Consider the following 12,410-nt stretch of genomic DNA (forward strand, 5'->3'; position numbering starts at 1 on the left):
CATTCCCACCCAGATGATATAAAAGTTAAATTCATCCATTCATGCCACCAGGCATTCATTAATTTGGCCTATAATCAATAGCATGTAACAACTGATATAGAAGAACCATCTTGGTACTTTACCAAGACATACGTCTTATGAAATTTGAGCATAATTTTAAGATGTTCAGAAAGAGCCATTAAAAGTCTATGTTCAACCCCAAAGCTGCCTGTACCTTAGAAAAAGGTGACAATCACTAGAGTCTCTCTCTTCTCCCACAAGCAGAAACTAGCCACATTCTGTTGTAAGGATGAATTTTATTTCTTTAGATTTTGCATCTCAACAAAGTTCTTTGACCCTTGTCTTTTTCTGTTGTCAGCTGGTGAATGAGCAACAAGAAAGCAGACCTCTCCTGAGCCCTTCCATTGATGACTTTCTCTGTGAAACCAAACCAGAAGCCATTGCCAGGCCGGTAACATCAAATACAGCTGGTAACTAATTTTCTTTATCATCCCTCATTAAAGGAAGATAATTAATTTTCATTTTAGCTTAATTATGATTCTTTTTCCAGATAACATATTTGTTTCTTATTTTTAAATCAAACAAGATTATTAATTATTTTTACAAAACTGAGTTGGTAGTAAGTTACAAATGGATTAATCTGAGAGTAGCCAAAACCTTGTTGGTCACGCTTTGGTTTCGTAAAATCAGAACTTAAATCTGGGGTTGTTAGGATCCAGGTCTCAAATTATACCAAAGCTTCAGAGTTAGGGGTTGAGATACACAGCTCTGATTTCAGTCCATTGGGACAGTGATTTTAGTTTGGTAACTCCTCAGCCTGACTGTTCTTTTGCAAAAAAATTAAGCATGGATGGGTTGCATCTAGTTCTCGTTTTATCCAAACTTCCTTAGTTTGGAGTTAATGTTTTTTGATAAAGGCTTAAGTAATGGTTCAGGGCTTTGTCTAGCTATTATCTTACTTCTACAGAGTTCATTTAGTCTATAATGCCGTCTTCACCACTGGGCTTTTGTAATGAATATGACCATTCCAGTTGTGAACTAAGATTCTTCCCAAGCACAGAGGGGGGTAACCCCATTGGTGAGTATATGTTACAGATCCCCCTCTGTGGCTGATCAATGGAAGATATGAGTCTGTGTCTGTTACAGTCCTAGTTCAAGCTGTAGCAGTTCGTGCCTAGGTGGTGGCCATCACATCCCCACAAAAATCTCTCCACCAATTATGCTAGGCTGGAGTGAATTTCATTTAATGACAAAAATATATATATGTTCATCTAAATTGTGGCAAAATTCCTGATGAACAGTATTCTGTCTAATACCAGTGCTACTACTGCCAAGTTTGTTTGGAAGGCTCATTATCATTGAAACCTCTTCTTGTATAGTTTTTTCTTACCCTCACATTGACACTGACCAAAATTATAGAACAGGATTTTACTTCCCTACTTTATTGGACACAATGGAGCATTAGGTGTTTCTGTAAATGAAGAAAGTTCCTTGATGAAACACATGAGCCAAATATTACTCCATTTCTGCTTGTCAAAACCACACTGGTCTTCCTGCCGCTAATTCTTTATTACTTACAGACATGCTTTATTGAAAACTTGGGGAGAAAAAAAAGAGATACTGAAATGTTATCCCCTTCCCACTAGGAAAAGAAGTGAAAACCCGCAGCTTCAATAAGATAGAGCAAGTAATAAAAATGACATGGTAATCCTGAAAGCACTCAAAATTAAGAAAAGTATACTGTCTTGCAGGATTGGTTTTTAAGATTTTAGTGTTGCTATTCAGTGGGTAATATGAATGGTTCAGAGGTAATATGCTACTTGCGATGTACAAAGGCTAATCAAAGTAAATTAATCCATCAGTTGAGGGACAATGTATTCAACACAACTTCCCATATTTTATAAACATTTCATAAAACATCTTGCCTTGTTACAAGCCACTGGAATGGCCAAGTGGAGAATTCTAATTTGTGTTCATACATCTTGCTTTGGATACCATTTATGAATGAATTTTTCACACTGAGAAAGAGTTTCAGACAGATGGCACTTGCCAGTTGCCATGTGAAACGTGCACATAATTTGTGTGCACAATACTGCATCTGTATGCCCAAATCAGGTACTTGATATATTTGTGTTTGCAGTTACCTAATTTTCAAAGGCAATGAGGGCAATTGCCTGCAGATTAGGCACACATCTGTACATGTATTTATATGCTAACTGGGCTGACAATTTGCCTCCGTATGTTTTAACAGCTTCAGAGCTGTAAGGGGAAAAAATGCTCACCATAAGCAGGACTGGCAGCAATATTACACTAAAAGAAAAGGAGTACTTGTGGCACCTTAGAGACTAACCAATTTATTTGAGCATGAGCTTTCGTGAGCTACAGCTCACTTCATCGGATGCATACCGTGGAAACTGCAGCAGACATTATATACACACAGAGAACATGAAACAATACCTCCTCCAACCCCACTGTCCTGCTGGTAATAGCTTATCTAAAGTGATCATCAAGTTGGGCCATTTCCAACACAAATCCAGGTTTTCTCACCCTCCACCCCCCCACACACACAAACTCACTCTCCTGCTGGTAATAGCCCATCCAAAGTGACAATTCTCTTCACAATGTGCATGATAATCAAGGTAGGCCATTTCCTGCACAAATCCAGGTTCTCTCACCCCCTCACCCCCCTCCAAAAACCACACACACAAACTCACTATCCTGCTGGTAATAGCTCATCCAAAGTGACCACTCTCCCTACAATGTGCATGATAATCAAGGTGGGCCATTTCCAGCACAAATCCAGGTTTTCTCACCCCCCCACCCCCATACACATACAAACTCACTCTCCTGCTGGTAATAGCTCATCCAAAGTGACCACTCTCCCTACAATATGCATGGTAATCAAGGTGGGCCATGTCCAGCACAAATCCAGGCTTTCTCAACCCCCCCCCCTCTTTTTGCACCATAAGAGTAGGCCACTGCAGGACTACACCTCCTCTTTCATCACATCAGATTCCCTCAACCATTCACCAGCAATGAATGTTTGGCCTCTTTCAAGATATTTCTTGTTTTCATTACCTCATCCCTTCCTTACTTGGTACCTTCCCTACTCAGTTATGATATCAAGTACACCATACCCCAAATATTTTTAGAATTCCAAAGTCAAAACTGAATTCACTGAATCAAGACTTAGAAGATGAAAAAGCAACAACCTAAGACTTCATCTTGGGCATTGGAAAACTGAATTGTAAAGGTTGCTGAAATAACACTGAGTCTGAAACTAAGCCATCAAAAGCAAGGACATTCAGAATTAAGGCGGGATTATTATTTAAAGTGCTAGCACCAAAAAGACACAACCAGGTTGGGCCTTACTATGCTAGGTAGTGTACAAACATAATAAATGAGAAAGAATCGTTCTTAATTCACTGGTTAAGGCTACATATAATGGGTATCCCCCCAAAAAACTACGCTGCAACATGTGCTGTTGGGCTAGATGAACCTTTGCAAGCCCAGCAAGCTGTGCAGGAGATCCTGCATATTAGGAAGGGGATTCAGCCAAGGTATCTCGAAAGTCTTTGTAATGCCTTTGAAAATATTGACGATGATCATACATAATTCATGCTGAATTCCCAGCCTACCCACACTTCTGTTCCTTACACATGCGCAAGAAAACATTAGCTAAATCTAAGCTCATGCTTGTACAAATGTCACAACTAAAAACCCAAATGCAGTTAACAAGAAGGCAGAAACCCCACCTCAGAGTGTTATTTTTCACTGGGAGAATTGTGAAGGGAATGTTTTCAAAGCGGTTGGCTAGAGTCAGTGTGAATCATTCCGGTAACTCCTCAGATGCTTCTTTGAAAACCTACCTCTGAACCCAAAATGATTGCAAGCTGTCAGGTAAAGCTGATTCAGTCTAAAATCTTCTCCCTAATAGAGCACAACACAGAAGTAATCTCATAAATCGCTGGTAATCAAATGGGTTTTAATTGCTTTCAGTACTTTAAACTGGTGAGACTGGTCCTAATCCCGTCTCAGAGCCAAATTGCATAATACTGGGACAACCAGATCATGTGGGAAACTCTGGGCTAAGACGTTCAAAAATGACTAGTGATTTCTGCTGCCAACTTGAAACAACTTAAAAGGGCCTTTCTGAAAATTGGGCCCTTTTAAAGGTGACTCAAGACCAGCACCCAAAAAAACAAGGCACCCAAAAATCACTAGTCACTTTTCAAAATCTTGGTCATAGTCCTTACCCAGTAACCTTGTAAATCTACTACAGTCAAATACAAATGTGTTTAATTTAACTCAATTTTGCCTAGTCAGTTAAAACAAATTTAAAAGAAAAATCTAATCAAATTAATTAAAACTGAGTTCTAACATTTTGCATCTCTGATAGTATTATCTACTGGTCTGGATCTCTTGGATCTGAGTGAACCTGTCTTACAAACCCAAAGCAAGACAAAGAAGTCAGAGAATGCATCAAGAGGTGAAAACGTAAAGGCTTCAACCCACAGAAAGAAGACAGACAACTCAGACCTTATAAATGTGGATGCTGAGCAGAAGGTCCAGACTGGAAGAGCTCCAGAGAAGTCATCATTAGATTTAGGTAAGAGCTGGTTATTTCATCACTGCCACTCAGCCATGCTTAACTTTACCAATTCCTCCTTGCTGCTATCACAAAAAGCACACTGGGCCATCTTCTCCATTGCCATGCATCTTCTGTAGACATTTACACCACTGCACAGTGCAAATAAATTGTGATCTAGTAGCATTTTATACCCTCTTTACTCTCGATGTGCGCTGGGGTAAATGACTACATAGGATGAAGGGCAATGGAGAAGCTGGCCCACAGAATGGAATGTCTTGGTAAGAGGGTAAAGTGTTTTTATAGTGGAGGGGAGCTGTTAAATGCAAATAAAATCATTCTTTTTCGAAGATGCCACTCAGGGCATGTCTACACTGCAGTTAGACACCCACAGCTGGCCCATGCCAGATGACTCAGGCTCGTGGGGCTCGGGATAAGGGGATGTTTAACTGAGGTGTAGACATTCAGACTAAGGCTGCAGCCTGAGCTCTGGGACCCTTCCACCTCACAGGGTCCTAGAGCCCAGTCTCCAACCCAAGCCCAAATGTCTACACCGCAATTCAACAGCCCCTGAGCCTGAGCCCCTCGAGCCCAAGTCAGCTGGCACAGGCTAGCTGCAGGTTTTAATTGCAGTTTAGACACACCCTCGGTGTCAATTGTGAGGGTCACTTTTATGATGTGGACATTTATCTATTATAGGAGCTGGGCTCTGTCCACAAACTCATCTTGCAATGCTGATCAGACAGCCATTAGGATAATACATTTCCAAGCTGGGCTGGTTTGAAAGTAATTTATCATCTCTGGCATACTCTCTCTCTCACTAAACATTTCATATTAGCTTTTAATCAACAAGAAGGTAGCTACCAGAGAGAGGCTTACAAATGCCAAGTTTTAATTAAATATAAACCAATAACTTATAAATGGTGAGCAGTGCTTCTTGTGAGGTGAACTCTCAGAACTTAAATAAAATCATTGGGGTCAACTTTCTCAAAACTCTTTCCAGATTGTGTCTGGGTGGGATCTTCAAAGCACCTGAATGAGTTTGGTGCCTAACTCCTATTGATAGGTGCCTAGTTAACACTACTAACTCACTTAGGCCTTGTCTACATTACCTGCTGGATCAAAGGGCTAAAAGGGAGGCTGGATTTTCAAAATCTGGCCCACAATCTACAGGATAAAAAACCAAAACAACCAAAAAGCTGCTACAATCCCTGTAATGTGTATAATTTACATTAAACTAACTAAGGCTAAGATTTAGTCACGGGTATTTTAGGTAAAAGTCATGGACAGGTCACGGGCAATAAATAAAAATTCACTACCTGTGACCTGTCCATGACTTTTACCAAAAATACCCATGACTCAATTCCTACTTGTGGGGCCCCACTGCTCTGGGGGGCCCTGCTCCAGTGCTGAGGGTTGACTGCCCCGCAGCCACTGCTCCCGGGGACCGCTGTCCAGATGGCCTCCAGTTGCCCCGGGACTGCTGCTGCTTGGCCGGTCCCCAGGGCACCCCCAGGACCGCTGCTTGGGCACTCCCCGGAGTCAGCCACACCGGCCGCTGTTCCCGCAGTCCCTGGAACCAGCTGCCTGGGGCCGCCTGAGCAGTGGCTGGTGCAACTGGCCCTGGGGCAGCCCCCCAGGACCACTGCTCAGACAGTCCCCGGGGCTGCCCCCAGGACTGCTGCTTGGGTGGTCCCCAGGACCAGCCGCACCAGCCGCTGCTTACACGATCCCTGGAGTCAGCTGCCCAGGGCCTCCTGAGCAGCAGGAGCTTGTGTGGCTGGCCCTGGAGACTGCAGGAGCAGCTGGCCCCGGGTCACTCCAGCAGCAGCCACTCTGGCCAGCCGTGGGGCACCTGAGCTGCTTGGGTGGTTCTAACGTCAGCCGCACCAGCCACTGCGGAAGTCATAGGGGTCGCGGAAAGTCATGGAATCCGTGACTTCCGCAACCTCCATGAAAGAATCACAGCCTTAGAAATAACTGAGTTCAAGCACAGTCCCACTTATTTCCTGAACAAGAATCTTAAAATTTTAGTGACTATGAAAAATCAAGATTTAGGTAACTTATTGCTGGTTCTCAGATATGTCAGTTTTTCCCAGGAATTTCAACTGCCCTAAAGTTCAAGAGGATTGGGCCCCATCTAAAACATATGCTTTCCAATCACCATAGAAAACACAGGGTTTTAGTGATTTAAAGTGATTTAAAGGTGAAGTTTCCTCACCACCATTACATGGAGCTGTAGCCATAATGTTTTCTTAATTAGGTTCCCTAAAAGATTCATTTTTTTCCAGTAAATATTCAGACGCAGCTCGAGAAATGGGATGAATTGAAGTTTCATGGAGAGAAGAACAGCAAGGGTCATTCAGCTACAGAACAAAAATCTTCATCTAGAGCTCCATCAAAAGAGCTTTTATGGTAAAACACTTGATTTCCTGAGAAAATATTTCCAGCTCTGGTCTCTCAAGTCTCACTAATGCTGTGTTGATGGCGAGTCATAGTATTATTTCCTCAGTTAGGCTACATTAATAGTGCTCAAACATTTTGGACATAATGTAATAAGTATGTTAATTATAAGTTAACTTTTTTTCCCAACGATTTTTAGATGAGTCCTAGAATATAGCAGGTGGAGTTCAGCAGTGCCTAATCCTGCCTTGGAGCAGAGAGGACAGCTTGGTATGGGGGAGGCAAGCCCACCCCTCACTCACCCTGCAACGGCAGCGTCTGTGCCACGGGGCTGGACCCGGCTCCTTGCTCAGGCCATTGCCACCTGACAGAAGAGCGGCTGGGCCAAACCTCAGTGGCGCTGCAATCCAGCGTGTCAGGTCACAGTGCCTGGAATGAGGAGCCGGGCCCAGCCCCACAGGACACAAGCTGCCACAGCATGGGGAGTGTGAGGTGGTCTTGCTCTCCAGCCTCCCCTACACTAGGGCTTCCCCTCTACACTGGGCAAGGATTAGGGCTGCAGTGCCAGGGCAGAGGGTGCATGTGCGTAATGGTGGGTCACAAAAAAAGGAATAAATGGGTCACCTTTGTTAAACAGGTGGGAACCGCTGACCTAAATGATAGATTGTCACATAGCCTGGCAAAGCTCCTTCTGTCGAACACTCACCAAGCTGCTGTGTTAGGGTCCCAAAAGGCTAGACCCCTGTGCTGCAATGCTGCCCTTGGTCTGAGTAGGCCGCAGCACCGCTTCTTTCCTTGGCCTCTCTGGTACCCTGCATAGGCACAAGCTCTCTGTCTGTTACACTTTCATGGAAATGGGGCCTTCCGGCCCAACTGCCCTCGGCCATCAGGACCAGTGCTAACCCCCCACCCCAGACCTCCCAGTAGCGTAAGTGCACACCCTTTCCCAAAGCTCCAACCTTGAGGGCAGGCTGGGTTTACAGTTACCTCTTCAGGTCACCTGATGGTGAAGCAAACAAAGAGGCTTTGTAAGGGGTCCAAAAACCAATCATTCTTTAGAGAGCATGAGAAATATACAGATCTAGACAAAACAGGAAACACACCTGTACACATTTTCCTGCCTGTTTCCTCGCCACTGTTGGTCGTTTTTTGGGCATAGGCCAGAATCCTTAAGGAGTCCAGATCCCCTTTCTGCACATGGCTTCTCTTCTGAATCACAGAGTCTCTCTTTCACCTGTGTAGCCAGCTTCCTTCTTCCTCAGCTGGTCCTCCAGTTAAAAAAGGCCCCTTGCTACAAAAGCATGCCTCTTCTGCCCAAGCTTCCAGTTTCTCTGAGCTCTCTCTGAGCTTCTCAGGCTCTGGGGCTTTTAAGAGCAAGTATTAATACCTGACTTTGTTCCCCTCTATATGGATTTTCTGCTCTCCAAACCCTTTCCCTGCAGACATTCTGGTCAGACTGGTTTCCCTAGGCTTCAGGCCTCCTGTTGTCCTAAGTTACTCCCATATGAATGGGGGCCATCAAGGTGTAACAACCCTCCATTGTCCCTGATCTCAGGGTCCAGCAAATGGTAGAATCTGTGTACACTAAACCATTTGATGATACAGCAATTTCATATCAACCAGAATTCACAAGTTCTATGTAGACAGATTCCCCAAATCATTGTGTGGTTGGAGATACATGCCAGACTAAATGTGATCCAAAAACGGGCACAGGTGAATGAAAGTGTTAAAGTAATGCAACTTGTACTGCATTCAGTGGGCGTGGAAATGAGGGCAGCATACACACCAAAGGACAGAAGATGTATGTATGTATGTATGAGGAAAGCAACTAACAGGAGAATGCAAGATCAAATAGACAAGCCAAATTCTGCTTTCTCTTCTGCCCTTTGCAATACGACTGATTTTAGGTTCCAGGAGGTGTAAGTGAGGGCAGAATTGGGCCTTATATGGGGTCTTCCTTTTAATTGCTTATTTCTGCTGTCCTCCTGGCATGTAAGCGATACTCATTTTGCACACCTTCTGAATATCAAATCACTACATTATCATTTACATGCACCCTCACCAATTTTACACCACCGTTTACATCACTGCCAACTTTGCTCGGAGATTTCTGCTTGAGTTTCACTCACTCACACAAGGGCTGAATTTGGCTCAGTGTGTTTCATTTCTGCATTACCACTTGTCGAACTTAGAAAGGAAGGAAACTAGACTACTGGGCAAGGGGAGAGAGGCATGATCTGAGTAAGGGACTGGGAGCCTGGGGCTCTGGAGTGCAGATCCTTACTCACACTTTGACTCCCTCAGTGGCTTTGGGCAAATCACTTAACATTTCTGTGCCTCCGTTTACCTAGCTATAAAATAGAGAGAACAGTGCTGTGGGCCTGATTCTCCACTTCATTATACTAGGTCCATGACAATCTAACTCCATTGGCTTAACCTGTATAATGGCAAATCAGACCCCAGATCTCTTCTGTGAGTACAAGTTGTGTCGATTATTGTTTGCGTGGGGCTGAAATGTGTAACAAACAGAACCAAGAAGGAAGAACAGTCAGTGCACTATCACTATCCACCGATTAAAAACTACTCAGCTAACAGAATTAACCCAATTAGTCATAATGTATTTATTAAGCTGACAGATATAGTTTCTTGGTATACAATAATGAATATGTAAATGCATTATTTATAGGTCTACAGAGAACAGATCGCAGTCTGAGCTGACTAGTGTCAAAAGTGCCTTGGAGTCCAATTCAACATCAGATTTAGAATTAGTACCTGCAACACAGGTAAGCAATTTTATTAGGTCCAGTTACACAAATAAAACAAGCAGGTGTTGTTTCATTGTGTTATTCTTCACTATTGAGAGTACTGTAAATGGGGTGTTTTCAATGGGTTATCGGTTAACTCAGTGAGAATTATGCAGCTAAATCTTCACATACTGCATTATATTATAAAAGTAGATTATATGTATATGAAATACATTAGCATCTCAGTGTTCATTACTGCAATGAATAAGCATTGTAGCCTGAGGTTAACGCTTCTTAATTTATAAATCTCCTCAGAAGCATATTCCAGTAGACGTGGAGTATTGATGCATGACTATCATCCAAGCTATGACTCTCACCTTCTGAATAATGATAATGGTGCTGATAAATAAGAAAAATAATTAGATAAATAATTACTATTGAAACTCCAATAAAAATGCACCATTCCCTACAGATTGGGGAATTTCATAGTTACAAAATAATCATTGTCATCATCTTATAACATTCTGCTCAGGAGCAGCAAATAGAGTGCAATAATTAAAAGTGATTTGGGGAGAATCACCAGATTTCAAGAATCAATCCTTTACGTTAAAAGCATAATCCAAAAATAGAAACCCACCCCACCACTCATTACTTAACTTAACTTTTCCTTGTTTCTGATCATGCTTTTAACTATGTTGCAAAGGTCTATCTATCTGAATAGGGGAGTTAGGAATGAATGGTTTTTTGGAGAGTTTTGGAGAGGCTATTTTGTTAGAGTTGCTCTTCAGAGAGTTGACTTTTTGTTCTTGTTCTGTGGGATCTGCTGTTGCTTTCTTTTTTTTTTTTTTTAAACATTCATTGTACTTCAAGTAAAGCTCCTTGAACATAATTAGGAAGATTGTTGGCGTTATCAAGAAAAGGGGCCTTTGGAAAAACACCAGTTATTTCAACACAGTGACTTTCCATTAATATTCTTCAAAAAGCCAGACATTGCTGAGTATTTGTTGGCACACTAAAAAAAATCAATAGCACAGTAGAGCTGTTACGTTTTACTGTCACAACTACAATCAAACCACATATTGCCAACCCTTTTCTTAACTTGTATGATTTTAGGTTCTTTTATTTAAATCATTTTTGTCACTGGTAATAACCTGTGGATAAAATTCAGCCATTTTATCCTTTGTGAGCACTTTAAACCTCTCAGACTTAATATAATCCAATAAATGAATCATTTTTCCTTTACAAAAATAAAAAATAAACATAAAAGAATTACACCGGGTTTGCTAACATACTGAGGAACATTCAAAATCAACCATAAGCTCAAGGACATGAATAAGTGAAAGAGACCTATTTAAAAAAAACCAGCTATTTCCAACAAAGCCTCAAGTGAGAGAAGGAGGACTTGTGGCACCTTAGAGACTAACAAATTTATTTGAGCATAAACTTTCTTGAGCTACAGCTTACTTCATCAGATGCATTCAATGGAAATACAGTGGGGAGATTTATATACAGAGAGAACATGAAACAATGGGTGTTACCATACACACTATAACGAGAGTGATCAGGTAAGGTGAGCTATTACCAGCAGGAGTGGGGGCGGGGGGGACCTTTTGTAGTGATAATCAAGGTGGGCCATTTCTAGCAGTTGAAAAGAACTAAGCAGTTGAATAGATACGTGGACACAGTTGGCAACGGGCTTTGTTGCAAGGATAGGTTCTTGTCAACTGCTCACAGATCTTGGAAGACAGGCCAGTCCTTGCTTACAGACACCCCCCTAACCTGAAGCAAATACTCACCAGCAATCACATCAGCCACACTATCAGAGGCTCGTTCACCTGCACATCTACCAATGTGATATATGCCATCATGTGCCAGCAATGCCCCTCTGCCATGTACATTGGCCAAACTGAACAGTCTCTACGTAAAAGAATAAATGGACACAAATCAGACGTCAAGAATTATAACATTCAAAAACCAGTCGGAGAACACTTCAATCTTTTGGTCACTCGATTACAGACCTACAAGTGGAATTCTTCAACAAAAAAACTTCAGAAACAGACTCCAATCTGCATCCGATTAAGTGAGCTGTAGCTCACGAAAGCTCATGCTCAAATAAATTGGTTAGTCTCTAAGGTGCCACAAGTACTCCTTTTCTTTTTGCGAATACAGACTAACACGGCTGTTACTCTGAGACTCTAAGGAGAGACTGCTGAATTGGAATTAATTTGCAAACTGGATACAATTAACTTAGGCTTGAATAAAGACTGGGAGTGAATGGGTTATTACTCAAAGTAAAACTATTTCCCGATGTTTATACCCCCCCCCCCCACCCGCGCTGTTCCTCAGACGTTCTTGTCAACTGCTGGAATTGGCCCACCTTGATCATCACTACAAAAGGTTCCCCCCCCCGCCACTCCCACCCTCCCGCTTTCCTGCTGGTAATAGCTCACCTTACCTGATCACTCTTGTTACAGTGTGTATGGTAACACCCATTGTTTCATGTTCTCCGTGTATATAAATCTCCCTACTGTATTTTCCACTGCATGCATCTGATGAAGTGAGCTGTAGCTCATGAAAGCTTATGCCCAGATAAATTTGTTAGTCTTTAAGGTGCCACAAGTCCTCCTTTTCTTTTTGCGGATACAGACTAACACGACTGCTACTCTGAAACCTGT

General features: G+C 42.4%; 1 protein-coding gene across 2 annotated transcripts in view; it reads left to right on the forward strand.

Moving 5' to 3' along the window:
• PEX5L (peroxisomal biogenesis factor 5 like) overlaps positions 1-12,410 on the forward strand; it is a 71,355-nt gene that overhangs the window by 18,237 nt on the left and 40,708 nt on the right. The window contains exons 3-6 of one of the 2 annotated variants that reach the window (XM_077826174.1): positions 359-470; positions 4,400-4,609; positions 6,880-7,003; positions 9,678-9,774. In XM_077826174.1, coding sequence (XP_077682300.1) covers positions 359-470; positions 4,400-4,609; positions 6,880-7,003; positions 9,678-9,774 — 543 coding nt within the window. The remainder of the gene's footprint in view (positions 1-358; positions 471-4,399; positions 4,610-6,879; positions 7,004-9,677; positions 9,775-12,410) is intronic. The other variant, XM_077826175.1, reaches the window with a different exon arrangement.

Source organism: Eretmochelys imbricata, chromosome 9, assembly GCF_965152235.1.
Source record: "Eretmochelys imbricata isolate rEreImb1 chromosome 9, rEreImb1.hap1, whole genome shotgun sequence".
Classification (NCBI taxonomy): domain Eukaryota; kingdom Metazoa; phylum Chordata; order Testudines; family Cheloniidae; genus Eretmochelys; species Eretmochelys imbricata.